The sequence below is a fragment of the Rutidosis leptorrhynchoides genome, chromosome 1 (genome assembly GCF_046630445.1).
Source record: "Rutidosis leptorrhynchoides isolate AG116_Rl617_1_P2 chromosome 1, CSIRO_AGI_Rlap_v1, whole genome shotgun sequence".
Lineage (NCBI taxonomy): Eukaryota > Viridiplantae > Streptophyta > Magnoliopsida > Asterales > Asteraceae > Rutidosis > Rutidosis leptorrhynchoides.
Window position 1 is genome coordinate 519,943,314 of NC_092333.1, and position 25,032 is coordinate 519,968,345.

General features: G+C 33.8%; 1 protein-coding gene across 1 annotated transcript; it reads right to left on the minus strand.

Annotated features, from left to right (window-relative positions):
- Window positions 1-7,237: 7,237 nt before the first annotated feature.
- On the minus strand, window positions 7,238-15,151 carry LOC139841748 (protein TEEBE-like). The gene is made up of 3 exons (XM_071831956.1): window positions 15,004-15,151; window positions 14,250-14,861; window positions 7,238-7,755 (listed from the first exon to the last, which is right to left on the minus strand). The coding sequence occupies exons 1-3, from the start codon at window positions 15,149-15,151 to the stop codon at window positions 7,238-7,240; spliced, it is 1,278 nt and encodes a 425-aa protein (XP_071688057.1).
- Window positions 15,152-25,032: the final 9,881 nt, after the last annotated feature.

Below are 25,032 nucleotides of genomic sequence, written 5' to 3' on the forward strand. Positions count from 1 at the left end.
TGACGCTAATATTTTACTACTATACAATTTATAATCATATTAGATACATTATCTGATGGCGGGCAACACAGATTAACCAGTTTTGATCCTTACCCAACCCAACTGCTCACCTATCTTGCTACCTCTAATATAATATTATATAAACACTAACCTAGCACCAGACTCGGATGGTTAAATAGGGGATCATTTTGCACGACCTGCAATTACTATCCCGCCTGCATTCTCGTCCACAGCCGGCTTTGCACCTCCCAACATCCTTAACCATACTTTTTAAAATGTGCTGAGTACATTATTCGTGAACCTGATCAAACCATGGCATTACTTTAGTGATTTTTGACCCATTTGATACCTACGATAATTCTCAATTACAAAACTTTACCCGTATAAGTAAAATCATATATATTGCACGAGTTGAAAATTCCACGGACACTAAAATTTAGGACATACTGTGGGCTTTGACTTTTCGTCAGTATCTTCTTCAGACTGGGATGTGGACACCAAAACCTATTCACATTTCAATCATACAAATAGTAGAGACATCATAATCAGACTCGGATTATAATGTAACAAAAGTTTAGAAGGGGATATTTTGACATTGAATTGTGTTTGTATATCATTTTCTTAATCTACAAATAAAATAGTCAAATATGATATTTAACGAAGCTTACCCGAGCGTCTTGCACCGCGAGACTCCAACTATATGTTTTGGAGCACTCTGTGTAAATGAATTTTTAGTTTTGCTCCTAAAATTATTCACATTTAACGAAGCTTATTTCAATGTCTTGCACCGCTTACTTGATTTTCTCTTCTTTTTTTGCCTTTAACTGCCTAAACCTATTCACATTTGAATCAACTCTTGTCAGAGTTTTACACTTGACTACAATTATTGCCAACCCATATATAATAAAGGTGGTAATTTCAGCCCAGTTACTTGAAAACTTGTTGATATGGGTAGGTTCTAGATCAACTGTTCAAATGTGTTGAACTTTGGACTTAAAACATTATTCTAGAGTAAAACATGTCAGATGAATTTTAAGGCACCCAAAGTGTTGTTTAAACATCTTCAACCTTTTAAAATCAATATATTAAAAAATATTATGACGCTAATATTTTAGTACTATACAGTTTATAATCATATTAGATACATTATCTGATGGCGGGCAACACTGATTAACTAGTTTTGATCCTTACCCAACCCAACTGCTCACCTATCTTGCTACCTCTAATATAATATTATATAAACACTAACCTAGCACCAGACTCGGATGGTTAAATAAGGGATCATTTTGCACGAGCTGCAACTACTATCCCACTTGCATTCTCGTCCACAGCCGGCTTTGCACCTCCCAACATCCTTAACCATACTTTTTAAAATGTGCTGAGTACATTATTCGTGAACCTGCTCAAACCATGGCATTACATTACAATTAATTTGAATTTTATTCTAGTCAACTTTCAGTATTTCAAATTTTAAATCTTAAAAGATATTATAAAAAAACTTCGTTACAACTATGAGTCAAGAATGATTTACAATTCTAAAAGCATATTACCAAATGTTTCATCATACTCTCATACTTCAGTAGAATTGTAATCAGAGACAGCCATAGTAATATGTCTATAATTGTATTCAAAAACATATTACAAACTATGAAAACAGTAATAAAATAGACTTGTACAAATAATGAAATCGACATGTTCTTCTCAACAAACAGACATATAATTATTTACATAGATAAAAAATGTGATGACCCGGGAATTTCCAACCAAATTTAAACTTAATCTTCATATGATCTCGACATGTTAAGCAAAGTCTATTAAACCGAGTTCCAAAATGTTTGGACTATATTTCATGAATGCATTCGACCGTTGACTGGTTCCGACAATTCACGAACAATTATTTGTAAATAAATATGTACAGGTGTGTGTATATATATATATATATATGTGTGTGTGTGTGTGTGTAAATTCTATACATAAGAAATATTAAATATAAATAGTAAATAAATACTAAAGATTCAATATAATTATATTATTAGTAAATATGATATAATTAATAATTTGTAACATATTAAATTAAATTTTTATTTTGAGTGTAAATACTATACTAATATTATTATCATTATCATTACTTTCATTATTATTAACATTAAAATTAATATTTGTAGCATTACTATTATTATATAAAGAATATATATATATATATATATATATATATATATATATATATATATATATATATATATATATATATATATATATATATATATATATATATGAAATTAGATTTGTATATATTGTTATTAGTATCATTATCAGTAAATTAATGTTCTTATAATTAATAATATTACTAGTATCATTAATAATAAAAAATATTTTATTAAAATCAATGTTAGATATATATTATATAGATAATACATAAATATGAAATTTGACATATATAAATATTATTATTAACATTAATCTAATTAGTATTATTATTATAATTATCTTTAATAATATATTCATTACTTGTAAAAATTATTATTAATACAATTATGAATATTATTAATCCTATTCTTATTAATATTCTTATTAAAATTAATGATATAAATAGATGTTATTAATAAATCCATATCAGTAATTTATATTATTGAAATTAATATATTATATACAGTTATACTCCGCATAAATATGAAGATACTGATATATATACCGTGTATAAATACATATATATTCCTGTATTCTGTTTGTTATTGATCTTCCTGTGCAATCTGTCTGATTATTTGGTATAGATGTCGAATTCATCCCAGTAGGATCCAAAAATATTTGTTACATGTCAATTATCAAGTTTTAATTGTATCTGTTAAAGTCTTATTCTTCCTTTATTTTTTTTTTGTACTCTTTTACTTGTTTTATATTCTGTCAATTATTAAACTCGCTATAAACCAGTTCATCTAGCTCAATGAATGGAAAAACCGTTCAAGTATTCACTACCCTTATCAATTAAAATTCCAAAAACTACAAGTCGTGAATTAAAATCATAAAGTCCACAAGTTACAGCTCGCTGCAACTCTGTTCTTCAACTTTTTATTCATATCACAATTTCTTATCGAATTCCAAAATGTATTAATGCCAAGTCGTTTGGAATCGTTTTCTTAAACTATCTGTAAATTATCAAAACCCAATTTTTTCTATCAAAGACGAATTGTGGAGTCAAAGTTTGAGTTTTAAAAAGTCAACTTTTGTTCTTAAGCCAAATTCGAGTGTTCTGTTTTGATTTGAGTTAAATTAGTGTTTCTAATAGTTTCTAACATTGATTTGTAGTATGTTTCGTGTTATAAATTTTGTCTAAAACGTTATCAAATCATTAATCAATTTTTCTTTTTAAACCTTACCGTGAGCTGCAGGCTACGGGTTTTTTTTTTTTAAATCGGTTTCAGTAAATTACGGGTCTCTATAGATGGTTTATATATTATTTGATGGTCCTAAAAACGTTTCATTAATGGATTCTCATGTTGGGTTGAATCTCTAGTCGATGGATTGAATGAAGAAGATGAAGTTGAGCATATAATCAATTACGGGTTATATATTTATTAATAGTCTATTAAAACAGAAAGACAGCATTGGAGGAACGGTTTGAGGGGGATGTCGGGTTTCGAGAGGTCGAGGGTTCGAGCCTGGACAGGGCCATTCTTTTTTCTGAATTTTATTCTTTAAGGATCGTGAATCCGAGGCCAACCCCGCAATGTCAATATAGTCATATGTATTTTTACTACAAAATACATTAGGTGAGTTTCATTAATCCCTTTTTAAATGCTTTTGCAATATATATTTTTGGGACTGAGAATACATGCGCTGCTTTTATAACTGTTTTACGAAATAGACACAAGTACGTGAAACTACATTCTATGGTTGAATTATCGAAATCGAATATGCCCTTATTATTAAGTCTGGTAATCTAAGAATTAGGGAACAGACACCCTAATTGACGTGAACTCTAAAGATAGATCTATCGGGCCCAACAAGCCCCATCCAAAGTACCGGATGCTTTAGTAATTCGAAATTTATATCATGTCCGAAGGAGGATCCCAGAATGATGGGGATATTCTTATATGCATCTTGTGAATGTCGGTTACCAGGTGTTCAATCCATATGAATGATATTTTAGTCTCTATGCATGGGACGTATGTTTATGAGAAATGGAAATATAAAATCTTGTGGTCTATTAAAATTATGATATGATTATTTATGTTAAACTAATGAACTCACCAACCTTTTGGTTGACACTTGAAAGCATGTTTATTCTCAGGTGCGAAAGAAATCTTCCGCTGTGCATTTGCTCATTTTAAAGATATTACTTGGAGTCATTCATGACATATTTCGAAAGACATTGCATTCGAGTCATTGAGTTCATCAAGATTATTATTAAGTCAAATATAGTTGGATGTATTATGAAATGGTATGCATAATATCAACTTTAGATGAAAAGAAAGTTTGTCTTTTAAAAACGAATGCAATGTTTGTAAAAAGTATCATATAGAGGTCAAATACCTAGCGATGTAATCAACTATGGTAAATCGTTTATAATCGATATGGACTTTGTCCGGATGGATTAGGACGGGTCTTCACAAAAAAGACTTGAAAAACAGTTATATGGACTCATCAGATTCAACAGTAGTGTATATGAAACAACCATAGTATTTTGATTACATACATCTAATATACTATGAATATCATATCTTCAAAATTAACATATCACTCGATCAAAGAGAGTCAATAATTAACCAAAAATACATACTTAATTCAACATAATATTCATGTTATTTAAGTTCTTTTAGAGTCCAAATTCCCATAAGCAATGCCAACTGAAATAATTGTTGTCTGACCTTGAAAAGCTATGATGTCATGTACTATAATGACTTCAAATGATTAATACAACTTGAAACTTAAAATCACTTTAGTGAGTTTTCACCCAGATAATTCTTAATTACAAAACTTTACCCATATAAGTAAAATCATATATATTGCACGAGTTGAAAATTTCACTTCTTCACTTAAAGTGTATGAAAATATCCCCCTTCATTCCTAAACAGCTAAATTTACCACTATTTTAGGGAGAGTCATCATATCTCTTTGATTCCATATTTGAGAAAGTGATAGCATGTACCTGCGAAATTTTGTTACCCATGAGTACAACAGCTGAAGCAACCTCCTGGCAACTCGTACATGTTGATTCAGCCAGGGCAACAGCATCATTGACTCCGTCCTGACCATTGCAAGTCAATGCTACTCTTTCTCCGTCCTGACAATCCTTGATATCACGTTATTTGATTCCTTTCCGGTGATGAGTACCAACCATTGTCAAAATAAAGGTAAGTTAAAAGCCTAAATCAGCAAAGATAATGTTAACTACGCAATCAGTAAATTAAAATAAATAAGAACAATACACTACATAACAATCTAGAAAACGAACAAAAGAAACTAAAAAAATTAAAAATCGAAAAACAATCAAGATAAATACAATTTTTCATGAAAAAGGAGAGCATAATCGTAACTAATAATAATAAACACGTATAACTAACCTCATTTTGAAAAATTTCCATAACAATGACGGTGGAGATGATGAGTATTCATCAAATCTTATTTAATCAACTGAAACCCTAATTTTCGAGCAGATGTTCTGCTGGTTCAAATAAATCAGGGAAAAACCCTAATTTCGTTCCCATTGATCTGCGATGGTGTCTTGAATCTCCAGTTGATTTAGAAAAATCAAGTTGTGTGAAGAAGTACCCGTATTACCGGAGAAGACGATTCTTATCTGGGTGCATCTTCATCATCGGTTAGATGCTTTTATAGATGATCTTCTTTCTTCATGTTGAATCTACGTATATGACGATTTGATTATGGAGAGGGTAGATTGAGAATGAGAGGGTTTGATTGAGAGGGTGAAGATGTATGGGAGGATGAAGAATTGTGCGTGAGATTGGATGGAAAAAACCCCTAATTTTTGTGTTACTACCCGTGTGTTTATTAGTAGTGAGGGTTAATTTTGTCTGTTTAGTTCCTAAACCAAAGAGAGATTAGAAATGAATGGCTAGGATTAGAGATGGTTAAAAGATTAGATGGCTAGAATTTATTTTTAAGGGGATTTGTCACTCAATTGTGTGTTTACTTAAATATATAGAGAGATGTTGAAATGTTACTAATATTATTATCGGTGTCGATCATAAATTTCACTCCTCTGTGGTATAAAACAATAAGTGGTGCAGTGTTGGTCCTCCGGTAGTAATGAATCCATCAGTCGACGGAATTTCATTGTTAAGTCCCGAGGTGATTCCTAGACTCTGCAAGTCTGCAACCACCTTTTCGATGTATGAACTCCAACCGTCAGGTGAATTCTGCCTCTTTATTATCATAAGTGTCATGTAGACTGAGCTTATGGCCATGGCGTGTTCTGTTTTTTGTTGTTTATAGTGAATGGTGATATATTGTGTTGCTTATTTGATCCTTGAAAGTGCTTATCTTCCTGCATTGTGGAATTTTTTCGTGTAATTAAGTGAAATTTATGTGACTCCTTTACTAGGATCTGGCTGCTGTAGGTTTCTAGAGAAGTTATTTCGGTACTTTATCAATTATCAAGGAAATTATATGATTTGTGTAATGCATCAATATAACTGGCTCTGTATCTGGACTTGTCTTTGGATGGAAGTTTTCTTTAACGAGCGACAATGATTATATATTAACACACGAAAAGGATCCAAACAATGTGGAGTTTTGAAAGGAACATAGACTTCTTTTGTAATTAAGCTACTTTTTGTTAAATAGAAAAAATTATAATGCATTTGAGGGGGTGTTTATTTTTTCTATATTAAGTGACAACGAAACAACAATTTTACTTATTGAATTAAGAGCTGTACAGAAACAGATAATTGAGTAGAAGGTAAACAAGCTCTAAGTGAAGTTTTGATTGTTTTCATATAGCGTAAGTAGAGATGATAAGCAGAAACCTTGATAATGAAGATATACCGGGTAAGATTGTAACAAGAACTTGAGTGGTATTACTTGCATGAATTTATTCATCTATGATATACAACAATGTGTTTAGTTTATAACCTCACTGATCATACTTGAACTAAAAGTATACTTCTGTTGAATCTAGTTGTTACATATTAATATAAAAAGGTTACATAAAGAAACAATATGCAAGAAAACCAATTTGATGTCGTCTTCATCCTTTCGTAGAGTTCATCACTTGTTTTTACGCAAGCCAAACCCTGACATTATCCAAGATCGGGCCACAAAAGTGTCCATAATCGTTAAGCTTCGTGTGGTAAAACGAACTGTAGAATGTAAGTCTAGTCCTGCTCGAAACGGCTGTAAACTTAAGACGTGCAATTTTAGAACCACCTTTTCCTTGAGATTCGTACTTCGCTTTTAGTGTATCTTTTCCTGCAAACGCCTCCACCATCATCGATCCATGGCAATCGTTCTTTGCATCTCCAATGATGAATGACAACATATAGACTTTGTTAGGCATTGTGCGGATGATCTGTGCGATTGCAGTTTCTCGACCTCCTACTAACTCAATAGCCGCAAGGCCCTTTGGTACCGCGAAGTGTTTGGAGTCGATGTATTTAGCTGGTTTGAGCGATTCAACAATCCATCCGGGTAATGACGAAACTATGTCATCCCTATTGGGTAGGATAAGAACTCCGGTCGAGTAGTTTTTGAACACGTGTGGGCCGTTTTCGAAACCTCCGTTTTTCACCAAGTTCCCTACATTTTAAAATTAACCATTAGGTAAAAACTAAAAAGGTATTTCATATTCCCTCCGTCCGAACGGTAGAATTTTTGTTGGATTTAGAATATGTTTGGCAAATGTCATTTTTACTCTTATATTCAAGGTATGTTTGATTGAATTTATCTAATTGATAATTGGTTAAAAAAATGCTAACGACAGCCCTTAGGGCTGTCGTTAAGGTGCGTAAAAAACTTGTACAATGTTTTTATGGATATTAACGACAACCCTAAAGGTTGTCGTTAGCAAATTCCTTAAAAAAATAATGAAGATAAACACATTAGGAGTTTAATAACAGGCCGGAAATAAAATTTATTATATTGTTATAATAATAATAATAATATAGATATGGATAGTCAATTTTGGTGTATACATATAGTCAATTTTGGTACACAAAGTATGTATTTTTATATTGAGATTTTAGGCTATAAATACTCATGAATGCAAGCATTAAACTTGCACCAATTCTCACACTTACAAAGTGTTTCTTTCTTTCTCTCCATTATCATCTTTGTTCTTACACTTCATTATTAGTATTCTAAATCAAGAATCAAATCACTAAAGGTAGTTATAAGCCTACTGAATTATAACATCAAGAATCAAACCACTAAAGGTAGTTATAAGCCTACTGAATTATAACATCAAGAATCAAACCACTAAAGGTAGTTATAAGCCTACTGAATTATAACATCAAGAATCAAACCACTAAAGGTAGTTATAAGCCTACTGAATTATAACATCAAGAATCAAACCACTAAAGGTAGTTATAAGCCTACTGAATTATAACACGTTATCAGCACGATAATCTTAATACTAAATATGGTTGGCTCTGCCACCAAGATGATATATGGTCGGTTATACCACCAAAATGATATATGGTCGGTTATACCACCAAAATGATATATGGTCGGTTATACCACCAGAATGATATAGGTCGGTTATACCACCTGAAAAAATATATGGTCGACACTGTCGCCAAATTTTCATTTATGTTTACTAATATTTATATTTTTGTTATATAACATTTATTTATGATTGCTTACACATGGTCGACACTGTCACCTACTTATCATTTATGTTATATTAAATTTATGTTTAATGTTTATATACTTATGAATATAAATTGACTCTAATTTATCATGATGTTTGTTTTAATTTTTGATAATAGAAAATGTCGAATCTGGAAAAGCTTAAATTTACTCCTTTAGAATCAACTGGAAACAACTACATGCCATGGGTTATAAAAGTAAAAATGCATCTTAAATCAATGGGCATTCTTGAAACCATAAATGAAAACAACACTTGTTCTGAAAAAGAACAAGCTACGGCATGTTGCTTTATTCATCAACATATTGATGAATGCTTACAAAATAATTATGTGACTGTAGAAGATCCCCATGTTTTATGGGAAGGTCTCAAAAGCAGATTCAATAATCAAAGAGAAATTTTACTTCCAGCTGCAATGGAACAATGGAGAACATTAAGGTTCCAAGACTTTAAGAAAGTAAATGAATACAGCTCAGCTCTGTATAATACATGTTCACAACTTAAATTCTGTGGACATGAAATTAGTGATGCAGACATGATGGAGAAAACTTTCTCCACAATGAATGCTGCAAACATCACAGTGCAAAGAAATTTGAGAATGCTAAAGTTCAAAACATATCCTGAACTTAATTCATATCTCTTAGTTGCAGAGCAAAATGATGAGCTATTAATGAAAAATCAGCAATCCCGTCCTACTGGTACACTTGCAATCCCTGAAGCAAATACTGCAAATAATTATAAACAGGGACAAGGACGCGGGCAAGGTCGTGGTTATAATAACCATCACCATCATCATGCCAAAAGCCATAACTATGGTAGAAACCATCCTTATGGTAATGGTAATGGGCGTGGACGTGGTCGTGGTCGTGGCCGTGGTGGTCAAAGAAATAGTAATCCACGAAAATATAAATATCAACCACAAAACAAGCCCATTAAACAAGATGTTGAAGAAAATTCTTCTAAAAATTCTGAAGAATCTTGCTACAGATGTGGTAGAATGGGCCACTGGGCTAATACTTGCCGAACATCTAAACATCTTGTTAAGATGTATCAGGATTCGCTGAAAGGTAAAGAAAAGGAAGTAAATTTTGTGGATAATATTGATCCAACAGTCACTGAGAAACCATCTGATTTATATGAAGATTTCTTGAATGTTTAAGTTGTGTGTCTTTTGAAAAATAAACGATTTAATATCGTCTGTCTTTGTCATTATGTTTGCTAAATGTTTCAGTACTATCTATTTGCGTTTAAAATATTGTGTAATATTAATGTACTCACTATTTATTTCTTATATATGAAGTTCAATATGAATTTTGCTGGAATACAACATCAATCAAGTGGTGGAGATCTCTGTATAGCAGACAGTGAAACTACACACACTATACTTAAATCCGAGAAATATTTTATTGATCTAAAACCAACGGAAGGAACTATACATACAATATCAGGACCTGCTAACTTGATAAAAGGGATAGGAAAGGCAAATTTCATACTACCAAATGGTACAAAATTTTTAATAAATGATGCCTTATTTTCTCCCAAGTCAAGCAGAAATTTATTGAGTTTCTCCGACATATACCTTAACGGGTATGATTATCAGTCAGTGACAACAGAAAATGAGAAATATTTAAGTATCACTGACAAGAGTCATGTGGTTGAAAAACTGCCAAGACTTAGTTCTGGATTACATTATACACATATAAATGTACCAGAAATACATATGGTAGTTAACGAAAAATATATTGATCCTGGTGTATTAAGTTTATGGCATAACAGATTAGGCCATCCAGGATCAACAATGATGAAAAGGATTATTGAATGTACTCATGGACATCCACTAAAGGATAGAAAAATCCATCATGATACAATGGTTCCATGTACATCTTGCTCTCTTGGAAAATTGATAACTAGACCCTCACCACTTAAGGTTGAGAAAGAATCACCAATGTTTCTTGAAAGAATTCAAGGTGATATATGTGGACCAATTCATCCACCATGTGGACCATTTAGATATTTCATGGTTCTAATAGACGCATCTAGCAGATGGTCTCATGTTTGTCTGTTATCAAGCCGTAATGTGGCATTTGCAAAATTTCTTGCCCAAATTATTAAATTGAGAGCTCATTTTCCTGATTACACCATTAAAAGGGTGAGACTTGATAATGCTGGTGAATTTACATCTCAAGCATTTAATGACTATTGCATGTCTATAGGAATTGTTGTTGAACATTCTGTTGCTCATGTGCATACACAAAATGGTTTAGCCGAGTCATTGATTAAACGTTTACAGTTAATCGCTAGACCATTGATAATGAGAACAAAACTCCCTGTATCTATATGGGGTCATGCAATTTTACATGCTGCTGCATTGATTCGCATCAGACCAAGTGCAAGTCATAAATATTCCCCCCTACAACTTGCTTTTGGTCAAGAGCCAAATATTTCCCATCTTAGAACATTTGGTTGTGCAGTGTATGTTCCAATTGCGACACCACAACGTACAAAAATGGGTCCTCAAAGGAGGTTGGGAATATATGTTGGATATGAAACATCTTCAATATTAAGGTATATTGAACCTATGACAGGTGACGTTTTTACAGCACGTTTTGCTGATTGTCATTTTAATGAAACATTGTTCCCTAGATTAGGGGGAGAAATGAAAAATAAAGAAAATGATGTTTCATGGTGTGAACCTCAATTAAAGTATCTTGATCCTCGCACAAAAGAATGCGAGACAGAAGTTCAAAAGATAATGCATATACAAGAACTTGCAAATCAATTGCCTGATGCATTTACAGATACAAAAACGGTGACAAAATCATATATACCAGCAGTAAATACTCCAGCTCGAATTGAAATTCCAAAAGCTGGCAATAACGTCACTCATGAATCTTTGCCACGTCAGAAACGTGGAAGACCAATCGGTTCAAAGGATAAAAATCCTCGAAAAAGAAAATCAGCTGATAATGAAGTAAAAGAAAGTGTTCAAGAAGAACCACAAATCAGTACTCCTACTGCAGAGGAGATTGATGATATCAATACAGAAATTGCAATCAATTATGCATATTCAAAAATATTATGGAACCGAAATGAAATGAAAAATCTTGATGAGAAATTTTCATTTAATGTTGCATATGACATCATGAATAATGATGATGATCCAGAACCAACATCTATGGTTGAATGTCAAAATAGACATGATTGGGCTCAATGGAAAGAAGCAATACTAGCTGAATTAGAATCACTCAATAAAAGAAAAGTTTTCGGATCCATCATTCTCACTCCTAAAGATGTGAAACCTGTAGGATACAGATGGATTTTTGTCCGAAAAAGAAATGAGAAAAATGAAGTTACAAGGTATAAAGCTAGACTTGTAGCTCAAGGTTTTTCTCAAAGACCGGGAATTGATTATGAAGAAACTTATTCTCCTGTTATGGATGCAATTACTTTTAGGTACTTAATCAGTCTGGCAGTTTCTAAAAATTTAGAAATGCATCTCATGGATGTTGTGACTGCTTATCTATATGGATCACTTGATAGTGATATATATATGAAGATACCTGAAGGATTTAAGGTACCAGAAGCATCAAATGCAAAACCCAAAGAAATGTATTCGATTAAATTACAAAGATCTTTATATGGGTTAAAACAATCGGGACGTATGTGGTATAACCGATTAAGTGATTACTTGATAAGCAAAGGGTATACAAATAATCTTACTTGCCCTTGTGTTTTCATTAAGAAAACAACATCCGGATATGTGATCATAGCTGTTTATGTTGATGATCTTAACATCATAGGTACAAATAAAGAGATCCATGAAGCCATTCAACTTCTAAAGAAAGAATTTGAAATGAAAGATCTCGGAAAAACCAAGTATTGCCTTGGTTTACAAATTGAGCATATGCCTAATGGTTTACTTGTACATCAAACAACATATACTGAAAAGATTTTGAAACGTTTCAATATGGACAAGGCAAAACCATTAAGTACTCCTATGGTTGTTAGATCACTCAATGTTGAAGCTGATCCATTTCGTCCATGTGAAGATCAAGAAGACATTCTTGGACCAGAAGTACCATATCTTAGTGCAATTGGAGCTCTTATGTATCTTACAAATTGTACAAGACCTGACATTTCTTTTGCAGTTAATTTGTTGGCTAGGTTCAGCTCTGCTCCTGCCAAAAGACACTGGAATGGGATCAAACACATATTTCGATACCTTCGAGGAACTACTGATTTAGGATTATTTTATTCTAACGAATCAAAACAAGATTTGGTTGGTTATGCAGATGCAGGTTATTTATCTGATCCACATAAAGCTAAATCTCAAACTGGATATGTATTCCTAAATGGAGGTACTGCAATATCATGGCGTTCTCAAAAACAAACACTTGTTGCTACATCGTCAAATCATGCCGAAGTGATTGCATTACATGAAGCTACTCGAGAATGTTTTTGGTTGAGATCAATGACACAACTCATTACTGATTCTTGTGGACTAGAACGCGATAAAAGTCCAACAACTATCTATGAAGATAATGCAGCTTGCATAGCACAGATGAAAGAAGGGTATATCAAAAGTGACCGAACAAAACACATACCACCTAGATTCTTCTCATACACTCAAAATCTCATTAAGGACAACCAGATTGAAATGAGATATGTGCAATCTAGCAAAAACTCTGCTGATCTTTTCACGAAAGCACTTCCAACTGCTATTTTCAGAATACACGTTCATAACATTGGCATGAGACATGTTCAAAAGATGTAACAGCTGAAGCGATGTCTACTTGAGGGGGAGTCAACTCCATGCTGCACTCTTTTTCCCTTAGCTAAAGTTTTTTCCCACTGGGTTTTCTTTAGCAAGGTTTTTAACGAGGCAGTAATTTATAGTTGATCTTCAACAAAATAAAATTGCTATCCAAGGGGGAGTGTTATAATAATAATAATAATATAGATATGGATAGTCAATTTTGGTGTATACATATAGTCAATTTTGGTACACAAAGTATGTATTTTTATATTGAGATTTTAGGCTATAAATACTCATGAATGCAAGCATTAAACTTGCACCAATTCTCACACTTACAAAGTGTTTCTTTCTTTCTCTCCATTATCATCTTTGTTCTTACACTTCATTATTAGTATTCTAAATCAAGAATCAAATCACTAAAGGTAGTTATAAGCCTACTGAATTATAACATCAAGAATCAAACCACTAAAGGTAGTTATAAGCCTACTGAATTATAACATCAAGAATCAAACCACTAAAGGTAGTTATAAGCCTACTGAATTATAACATCAAGAATCAAACCACTAAAGGTAGTTATAAGCCTACTGAATTATAACATCAAGAATCAAACCACTAAAGGTAGTTATAAGCCTACTGAATTATAACATATATGAATATTTGGTGTTTTACCTTTTGTGTATCTTAGAGGACACATCTCTTTGATTGCAACAGCATCCAAAAGGGGCCCACAGGCAGGATCCTCTTGAACGCCAGGGTTGTGAAATGTGATTTTGGTCCTACTTGTAGTAGCCTTAAAAGCAAAAGCGTAAGTATCTCCACCATCACTACTATACACGGTTTGAATCGGTAGGTCGTCAGACCAACCCGAGGCTGAGATCCTTAGGACCTCCTCTTGAGCACACGTCCTTGTGGCAGCGAATGTGAGTGAGTAATCTTCGCCCACTCTCAAGGTGATATATTGGGATATATTCGCTTCTTTACCAAGCCTTGCTGCGTGGGCTCCACGTGGGATCGCAAAGTAGAACCCATTTGGTTGGGGCCCGCCAGTGACGTACTCCACCAAGCCCGAAATTTCCCATTTGGGTAACGAGTATTTCCCTATGATCACCGTTTTCTTGAGGTGTGAAGGACTTGGTGCTTGTTCGAAGTTGCCATTTGGAAGAGAACCTAATATGAACAAACATATATACAATATGAAAGATAATGCAAAGAATAATAATAATAATATATAATATATACCAAAAGGCCTTTGATCTAGTGGTATCGAGGAGCTCCTCTGACCTAGAGGTCATGGGTTCGAGTCTTGTTTAAAACATTATTCGTGTAAATTTACATAGGGTGATATCGCTAGACTATAATTCCTTTGGTGTATATTATCTAGTTTTACTGAACGAAATTCTAGACAAGCATTCGAGCAACTTACCATCAATGAATATGTTCTTAGTACGACCAGCACCGCGAGCGCCGACTTGAGTATGCGCTATAGTAGACAAACAAATAACATAAAGAAAGACGAATGAAGTGATTTTTTGTGTGTCAAAGAACAAACAAGACCGTTTTTGACTTGTCATTTTCAAATTTACGTCAACAAAACACACAAGTAGAAAGTTAATACGTTTGAAGGCTATTTATGCAACATAATTGGAAACAAGTAGGAAAGCATATACCATGTTAAAAGAACATAAAATCGGGCGATAAATGAGTTGGGAGTGTTTAATTTTGGACCTACAAAAGTGAGCGAGTCTCATTGGCGACCGTGATTTGCTCACACTCAAGTGTTTGTGATTCCTTGCTTTGTTTGTAAATTTAATTGCCTTGATGATTACAGAATGGGGATCTCAATAACTGCAATACTTTTATGTTTGTTTCACGTGATGATAACTACTAGATCTGTCATTGGGAATAAATTGACACGTAAGTATGCTTTAAATAGACTGTTTTCATTTATTTTAGAGCTGTAATGTCATACATTTAACATATATTACGATTTAATTAATTCAGAAGATAATAATTTTTAGATGTTTAGATAAACTAGAGTTTTCATTAATGCATGATAAATGGTATCAAAGCAACACATCTTTATACTTCTAACACCTCGGAGTGGTGGTTTGAACTCATAATGAAGGTGTCAACCGTGACCAACATAGCCCGGATCAACGAGGCCTCGAACTAATGGACTATGGAGTGACTTGAATGCGGAAAGAGGGTGTCAATCGTGACCAACATATCTGTGTGACTAATGAGAAAGTTTACTTTTTAAGGGTGGAGCATTATAATGAGTAAAATCCCACATCTGCCAACATTAATACGTGTGTGGTAGTTTATAAGTTAAAGTGTTTCTTCTTCTTCATGCTAGCTTTTGAGTCTGAGTTTTATACTCGGCTTATGGCTAGTTCGGATTCACCTCCGGTACGTCTCAAGGTGAGTTCCGGATCTTCTCCGATTGGTGTTCTATAGAGTGGGGGCTTAGACCCGAAGGGATGGTGTCAACCGTGATCAATATAATTGTGACCAAAGAGGGCATTTTCTCTTTAAGGGTCGAATAATGTAATGATTAAAATCTCACATCGACTAACATTAAATTGTGGGTGGTGGTTTATAAGTCATTGTGTTCCATTCTCCTTTGAATTGAATTATCAAAATGAGCTCTACACTTGACTTATTATGGCTAGTCCCGGTTTACCTGCGGTACGTCTCAAAGTGAGTTTCGAATCTTCTCCGATTTATACAATTAATATTATAAAAATGGTATAACATCAACCCATCGAATTCTTACAACTCGAAGTGGTGGCTTTGACCCAGAGAGAGGGTGTCAATCGTGATCGAGGGGCCTAAGAGTGGTGACCTATAAATGGTGACTTGGACTTGAAGATATGATGTCAGTCGTGACCAACATAGTTGTGACTAACGAGGACCTTTGCTCTTTAAAGATGGGGTATTGTAATGATTAAAGTCTAACACGGCCAACATTAATATATAGGTGGTGGTTCATACGCCATTGTGTTTATTTCTCCTTCAAGCTAGTTGTTGGACGTGATATATATACTTGCTTATGGCTAGTGCGGGTTCACCTCTTGTACGTCTCAATGGCTAGTGCGGGTTCACCTCTTGTACGTCTCAATGTGAGTTTCAAATCTTTTCCGGTTATCCCTTAAACATCATGACAAATGGTATCGAAGCCAACTAATGATGTAGCGGAGGTGTACGAAATACTATTACTTTTGATACGGAATATTGTACGAATTACACAAGTTTTAATTATTTATTTATGGGATATACCTAAACCTTGCTACAACACTTATAGGCAGTGTACCTAATCGTAGAGTAGTGTAGTTTTTAGTAAGTCCGGTTCATTTCACAGGGAGCTAGTGATTAGGTACTATATTTTTATAAAACTATATTTATATAAAATATATATAATTATATATAGTAATATTATTATTATAAAAGGAGGTTTACCGTTTAAAGACCGGTTTGTTGATTTTATATTTTAAGCGTAAAGATAAATGACAATAATTAAAGTGCGTACAATAATTAAAAATAAAAATAAAGCGTAAAAATAAATGACGATAAATTAAATGTCAGTAAATAAAAGTACGATGAAAAATACAATAAAAGAATTATGCTTATTTAAACTTCCGTAATCATGATGTTTGACGTTTTGATTTTAATTTATTACTTTGGGTTAATTGTCCTTTGTCCTGGTTTATTTGATACGTCTATTTGGTTTTTGTCCATAATAGTCCATCGGTCATAAATATAAAGTGCGAGTGTCCTCGTCAAATTACCCTTATACCTGAAGTCAAATATTCCAACTCATTAAGGATTTAAACTGTGACGCAGTTATCACTTCTGTCAACAATTACACCAATTATCACTGTATGTAATTCACCCCTGTTTTAATTAATTATGAATATTAATTTATCCACTTGATCAGTTTGAATAATCAATTACCCAACCCAAATAATTAATTAAATGATTATAACAGATTCCATATGAACGTCACTAAATAGGACAACCATAATCATTATTAATTATTAGGTTAATTAAATTGAAGATAGGTTCGACAGACTCCAATGAGTATTCACTCAATTAGACAATACCCCCCATCTATTAATAGTCAATAGTCCAATGTCCACAAGTGTCGGCCTTTTGTCCAAACCCTAATTATGGTACAAAATCCAATAACCGCGTCATAATATTTAGTCTAACATCACGATTACTTCGGCTCAAATAAGCATAATAATAACTTAGTTACGAGACATTAATTTAAAAAGGAAGAACATAGCTTACATTGATTATTTATAGCGTAGCGTTACACAGACAGAGTTTCGACTTTAAAACCCGTAAAACATTTCTTACAATAACCCAATTATTTTATTATTAAACTTAAATTAAAATTAAAATTATAAATATAAATATAAATATAACATACAGAAAGAAAGAGAGAAAATAAGTGTGAAGGTGTGCCCTCTTGTGACGCCCCGTACAAAACCATTGTGTACGATTCGTCAACAACAGGATCTTTACACGGTCAAATACTATATGCTGTTTGAAAACTAGTTTGCATTCATAAAAAGACATAGCGTTTACAAAAGATAACGTGACACAAAGGTCGTTACAAAGTCATTATTTGAGAATAACCTAAACTACGAATGCAAAAGAAAAGTTCCATGATTGAGACATCTCTAAGTTATGCAGCGGGTATCTAACACAGCAGGTCCTTAACAGCAAGTCTAAACAGCATGACAGCAAGTCTAACAGCGGAAGCAACAAACCTATAAGCACCTGAGAAAACATGCTTAAAAACGTCAACAATAATGTTGGTGAGATATAGTTTAAATTGTAACAGTAATATAAGATTGACCACGAGATTTCAATGTTTCAAAACAGTATGAAAAGTATATGTATAACCGTGGGCACATGGTAACTAGACTTAACGTAAATATAAATATCACCCCCTAAAAGTACACCTGACGAGTGCGTATGTCCTCGAAGTATTAAACACCCGTTAAATGCTAGCGCGACTAGCCCGAGTGGGGATGTCAAACCCTATGGATCCATATCTAAGATTCGCGTCTACCGGTTCAAAAACCAATAGTTAAACGTTACCGTGCTAAGGGGAAAGTTTATGCCGTTATATAACCCACACATATGTAAAGTTTAAGTACTCGTGTCAAATAAGTAAAACATAAAAAGTGCATGTATTCTCAGTCCCAAAAATAGTAAAGTAAAAAGGGAAGCTATAACTCACAGTGAATAGGCAATACAAATCGATACGAAAGTGTGCAAGTAGTAAGTCGGTCCGAAAGGTCGTCAACCTAAATCAAAGGTTACTAGGTCAGTAGGTTGTCTTTATAAGTTCTATTAGTGCATAAAATAAGTTTAAGTGTCATCATCATCATCATTCATCATCATTAAAGCTAAGTAAGTTAATCAAGTATAGAGGTCAAAAAAATTGGCTAACTTGGATCAGCTGCTATGACCTCTACGTAAATAGAAAAGACGAGTAGTCAGTGGCTATGGCTCCGTATGTGAGTCCTCTAACCGCTGACCAATTTTCAGAACCTAACTCGTCTTCGTTTGACCGTGGCGATGGTTTAAGTGCGAGTAGGTCAGAAATTTCAGCACAACGTTACAAGGGCGTAGTGACTTTCGGAGGGCCATAAATCCTAAACCGTAACTCGGATTAAGACGAGGCCTAAACGGAAAATCATCTACTCGAACCGAACTAACTAAAAATAAACTTTACAGTATCCCAGATTACTGATCAGATCCGAAAAACAGTAAACAAGTGCTCCGGTGGGGTTCTTGGTGCTTGATGCTCATCACGGTTCTCATCCTTGATGCTTGTAGCTTCAAGTGTACAACTCGTTGATGGGTTAGCATCACCTTGACCAAGATTCCACCATCAACACACAATAATTTAAGACCAAGTAAGAACACAACTCAATTAAGAGTCTTAGATGGATGATGAACCAAAGTTACATCATATCCTTAGTCTTAACACAATTACAAGCTCCATTTACAACTAAAGCTACAAACTTTACATCAATCAAACAAGTAAGAACATAATCTAAGTCAAATGAGGTGATGGAACTCTAAGCTAGAGAGCTTGGATCCTTTTCACACAAGTTGCAAGGCTACAAAGCTAGAAAGCTTGAACCTTTTGTGTTCTTGAAGATCTTGAAGCATAAAGCTTGGATCTTTAAGTTACATGAAGATAACAAACACAAGTTTGAATCTTTATAACAAAACAACAAGATCATAAGTTAGAAAACTTAGATCCAACAAAAAGATATGAAGATTCAAGCTAGAAAGCTTGTATCTTGGTTGTTCTTGAAGATCTTAAAGCATAAAGCTTGGATCTTTAAGTTACATGAAGATAACAAACACAAGTTTGAATCTTTATAACAAAACAACAAGATCATAAGTTAGAAAACTTAGATCCAACAAAAAGATATGAAGATTCAAGCTAGAAAGCTTGTATCTTGGTTGTTCTTGAAGATCTTGAAGCATAAAGCTTGGATCTTTAAGTTACATGAAGATTACAAACAAAAGTTTGAATCTTTACAACAAAATAACAAGATTAAAGCTAAAAGATGTAGATCTATAAAGTAGGTGAAGATTCAAAGCTAGAAAGCTTGAATCTTCCATGTTCTTGAAGGATTCATGCTTGAATCTACAAGATGTAATCAAGATCAAAGCTAAAAAGCTTGATCTTTTAAAGAATGATGATGATCATGAAAAGGAAAGGAGAAGAAGAAGAAGAAGAAGAAAAATCAAAAACTTACAAGTTTTAGAGTGAGAAAGACTATAAAGGAAATAAGAGAGTAAGTGTGTGTGAAATACAAATGAGAGCAAGTGTTAAATGGATGGAATAAGGGTGGTATTTATAGGTGAATGAGGGGTGAGGGTGGTGGTGTGGCTGTGATTTAGAGGGGGGGGAGGGGGGACAAGGGGGACAAAAGTTTGCTTTTTGGTTAATGGTTGCCTAAAGTTGGTGCTTATGTTAGGATCTCATGCAACATTAAGGATAATACTTGATATAAATGCTAGCATGTTCCCTCTAATAAATGGGTATTTGTCTTACATATTAATAGGTCACTAGTAATTAATAAGTGGGCTAAATAAATGGGCTACTAGCTAGAGTAGGGTGAGCTTAGGTCCAACAAGGTAGAAAGTCCAACACGACTAACTAGTACGCATAATTAAATTACTACGCATAATTAAGCATCCAAAAACCCAAGTAATTATTTTTATAAAATAATAATTAATATTTCGTAGTCATAATATTCCGATTATGACAAAAGTTAAACCTGTGCGCAGTTCACGGTTTATTCGAAACGTCAAGTGACACTAACGGTCATAAAAGCTTCCGGTGAACAAGTTAAGTATCCTACGTACTCTAAGGCACGTTTTAATATATAAATGAAAGTAAACCATGTATATAAAGGTTCCAGAGTATAAAGTAGCACAGTACGCATAAATACGCAGTTTCGCAAAAACACAAGGCACAAAAGCAAGTCGAAAAAGTCGGGTCGTTACATTACCCACCTGTTAATGGAAATTTCGTCCCGAAATTTGAGGAGTGACTAAAAATGGTACCGTATTTAAATAAGAAGTAACGTATCAGAGTTCCGAAAGATTCGTAGGCTCAAAAGTGAGCTATTTACCTTGAAAGGTACTCGGGAGTATGAAAGTAAGAATAGGTACATGCCATTAATTAAGTTCCTTGTCCTGAGAGATCAACAAATTTATTTCGTTTCTTGTTAACACGAATGTGTCATCCGAATATATATACCCACAAAAGGAAAGATGATGTTTTTAGCCCTACAGGCATCTTCAGTAAGCTGGATGCATGAAACATATCATGAATGTTACTATACTCATCTAAATCTTGAGCGCTTATGTCGCAATACAAGGCTGGCAGATAGAATGGAAAACATGGTAATCACAACATACTGCGTGTGAGCTTATCCTTGGATGAATTGAAAGCACAGTTCCATAATGTAACTTTATCCTTTCAGTTACATGTTGAAGTTAGGGTTTACATTAACTAGATTAACATATAGTTGCAACAAACGGAGGAAGGAATGTGTAGAGTAACCACATCTGTGTTATAGACGTTTTAAGCAGTCCCTTCTAAGAGGGTAACAAGATTCATAGATTCTTAAGGTATTTTATACTACATTTTCGAAATAAAATCGCACGAAAAGTGTGATCTTTGAACGAGAGTGAACTCTTCGAGCGGTTTGTCCTGAATTTATCCTTATACTTAAGGGGATGCGCGGATGAGAAGATACGTGAACACTTGGTCCTTAAAGAATGGTTTACTCTAAGTGAAAAGAATCTTAAAAACGATTCCTAGTACCTCAACCTACTGATTCATCGGCCCGCGTTTTTGCCATGTCTAACCTTAAAAGGAACATTTTACGAGCGCAAAGACTTTCTAACAAATTTTATAAATCTGCCACCCAAAGTGGCTCAAGCATTTTTAACAAAGATTTTAATAGTAAGCTTCATCCCTAACGGAGGGCGAGAAGAAGTGTGATCCCTATATGGTGTAGTCTAATACGAAAACCTTTAATAAAATCAACCGAGGAAGTTTTGAAAAACCTTTAAACGTTCGATGTGACAACATGAACGGAACGAAGTTCCTAGTAAATTTAGAAGTATGTATAACGTGTACCATTTTGCTCAAGACTATTTGTCTTCAGTTAAAGAACTCAACAGAGGAGCGATTTTTAAAGAATTTGGATGTATAACTTGGTATGTACTAACCAAAATAAGTAAGGGTAGATTTATACATATATGAATTTATAAATTGCATAAGTGACAGAAAAGTTTTTAGTACTTTCATTTGTCCATAAATCTCGTGAGGACCGCACAAATAAACAACGTGTAAAATTTTTGATAAACATAGTTTTTCGTATTTCAAAGGTTACGAGTTGAAAAAGATTGAGTGAAAAATCTTTGAATCAGCGAGTTACATGTTACTAGATAATGAAAACTTAATGAATTACATGTAGTTTTGAAAATTATCAGGACATAAGTCTTTGGGCCAAAAATGTTCACGTGTGAAGCCGTTGCTAAAAGGTGAGGTACGAAGGATAAAGCATGAGGACGAGAAGTTAATCGCTTCTTGACTTTGCAAGATGCCAAACAGGTTATGGCTAATATTAAAGTCGGAATACTAATGATGTTAATATCGCTAGATGAGAATCCCTTGGATTAGGTCAGGACTTAGAGTTATGTAAGAAAGAGCATCGTTCCAACAGGTGTGGCAAATAGTATCCTTGGGGTGACGCAATAATTTTGAATGGTTTAAGTTTTAGCGGATGCCCAAAGGCTCTGCATGACGTGATAGTAAGTGCCTTCATCACATACACACACACACACATGAATCTCTAGGTTTCGACGGTTGTAAAGTCTTCACGATGACTTGGATACGAATAAGCAACGAAAAATTTTATATAATAAGCAACGAAAATTTTATCGAAATTGTTTTAGGTGACAATGTAAGAAAAGAAACGAAGTTCTTAGTAAACTAGGGTTATGTATAACATGTACCATTCAAAGTAAAATATCTTTTGAATGAAAGATTTGGTTTGTAAAAGTGAAAGTAAAATTTCATATGTCTTAGTAAAAAATAAGTAATTATTCACTTTATTTTATATAACATATACGATTTCAAAAATTTGCACGGGCAAATAAAATAAATTTATTTTTATAAAACTTTGAGAGGATCGTACCGTAAAATAGTGTATGAAATTTTTTTTTTTTTTGGCAAACAAAATTTTCATACTTCGGAAGTTACAAGTTGGAAAAGGATTGATGAGGATTGAGTAAAAGATTTTGAAAATTTCGGGTGATCTTTGAGGTAATAAAAACCATTGAGTTTAAAAGTGGTTGATGACTATTGGTAGGGCATGAGTCTTTCGACCAAAAATGTTTAAGTGTAAAGTTGTTGCTTATAAGTGAGTTACGAAAAGGAGAGTACGAGGATGGGGATTAACTACCTATTGATTTTGGAAATCTCGAACTGGTATGACTAATATCGACGTAAAAAGGGTGATGGTGTGATTATCATCGATTAAGAATTCCCTCGGAATAAGTTAGGATTCAGAGTCGCATAAGAATGAGCATCAAATAAGATTTCTGGCTAGTCCTTAAGATAGAATTTGAATTGCCGAAGTGACGGGATACATTTTCCTTTATGTATCATTGTGAGGTTTGTCAATTGTATCAGTTTCTTTCATGGCTAGAGAGTAAGCAGGTTTGGTGAGGCGGTCAATCATAACCCAAATAGTGTCCTAACCGCCTACCGTTATTGGTATATTCGTGATGAAATCCATTGTTATTCCTTCCCATTTCCATTGTGGGATTTTGGGTTGTTGTCATGCAACCAATAAGGTTCAACTTCGGGCTACTTTTCTCCCCGTAAACTATTAATGGCTCACCATTCTCGCAAGGTATACGAATAATCTTCTTACTATAAATAACTTTCGCTTTCATCCTTGAAAGCCAGTTCGTTTCAACTATTTCATCAAAGCTTCCTAACTTGATGAGTATTAGGTTAATCCTAAAGTCCATTCCAACTAATCTTATTATGCTACCGTGAAAAATTCTATCAATCATCTCAAATAACATCTGTTTGTGCATAGGTAACTAATCCTTTCCAACTACTACCTTAAAACTTCCAAGTTTTGTTGACATGAGGTCGTCTCCAATGACCCACCTGTTAATTTTAAGATACTACCTTAAATTATTCCTCTATCTCTGCCAGCTTACCATTAGCTCGTCCTATAGAATGCTTAACTCTCATGATTGTCAATGGCTTATTAGTCATAACACTAAGGTTCTTAGATATAAAGTTTCTATCGTTCTAGTATTAAACAATTTCGAGACAAAGAAAACGTCGTGATGAAAGGTACCCTAACAAAAATCAGGATATATGCGAGTCTCCATAACTGAGGTAATGATTGCTCTACCGCAGGTAAGTCCAAAGTTTTTTCTATTTGAGAACTGTTCCCTTAAGTGTCCAGGGTGTCTATATCTATAACATATTGTCGGGTTATCAATCTGAATCAAGGTCCTATTTGTACAATATCTGGGCTACGTGGTTATTCTTTCCCTACCTCTAACAGACCATAATGCGTATACTCAAGTGGTTCCTACCAAAATTTTCCTTGAATCACTTCATATTCCTCATGTAATAACATTGGGACTTCTGCATGATTTACTTCAATATAATCACGTTGGCCTGGCGTCATTATATTGTACTAAATCGTACGTTCATTCCAATATCACTTCATATGGTCAACGTAACGTGATCACTTCAAGTTCTACTCAATTTCATCTAACGGTGCTTTTATCTATGCCATCTCAAAACAAAATCTACATAATTAATCTCATGATTATCTCGGTGTGGGTGCGTAGGTTCCGCAGG

What these genes read in the sequence shown, in the direction of transcription:
- LOC139841748 (XM_071831956.1), bottom strand. Translation starts at nt 15,151, where the DNA reads ATGACAAGTCAAAAACGGTCTTGTTTGTTCTTTGACACACAAAAAATC. An exon ending in TAAGAACATATTCATTGATG is followed by an intron (nt 14,862 to 15,003) that starts GTAAGTTGCTCG and finishes CATGACCTCTAG; the next exon opens with GTCAGAGGAGCTCCTCGATA. An exon ending in TCCTCTAAGATACACAAAAG is followed by an intron (nt 7,756 to 14,249) that starts GTAAAACACCAA and finishes TTTAAAATGTAG; the next exon opens with GGAACTTGGTGAAAAACGGA.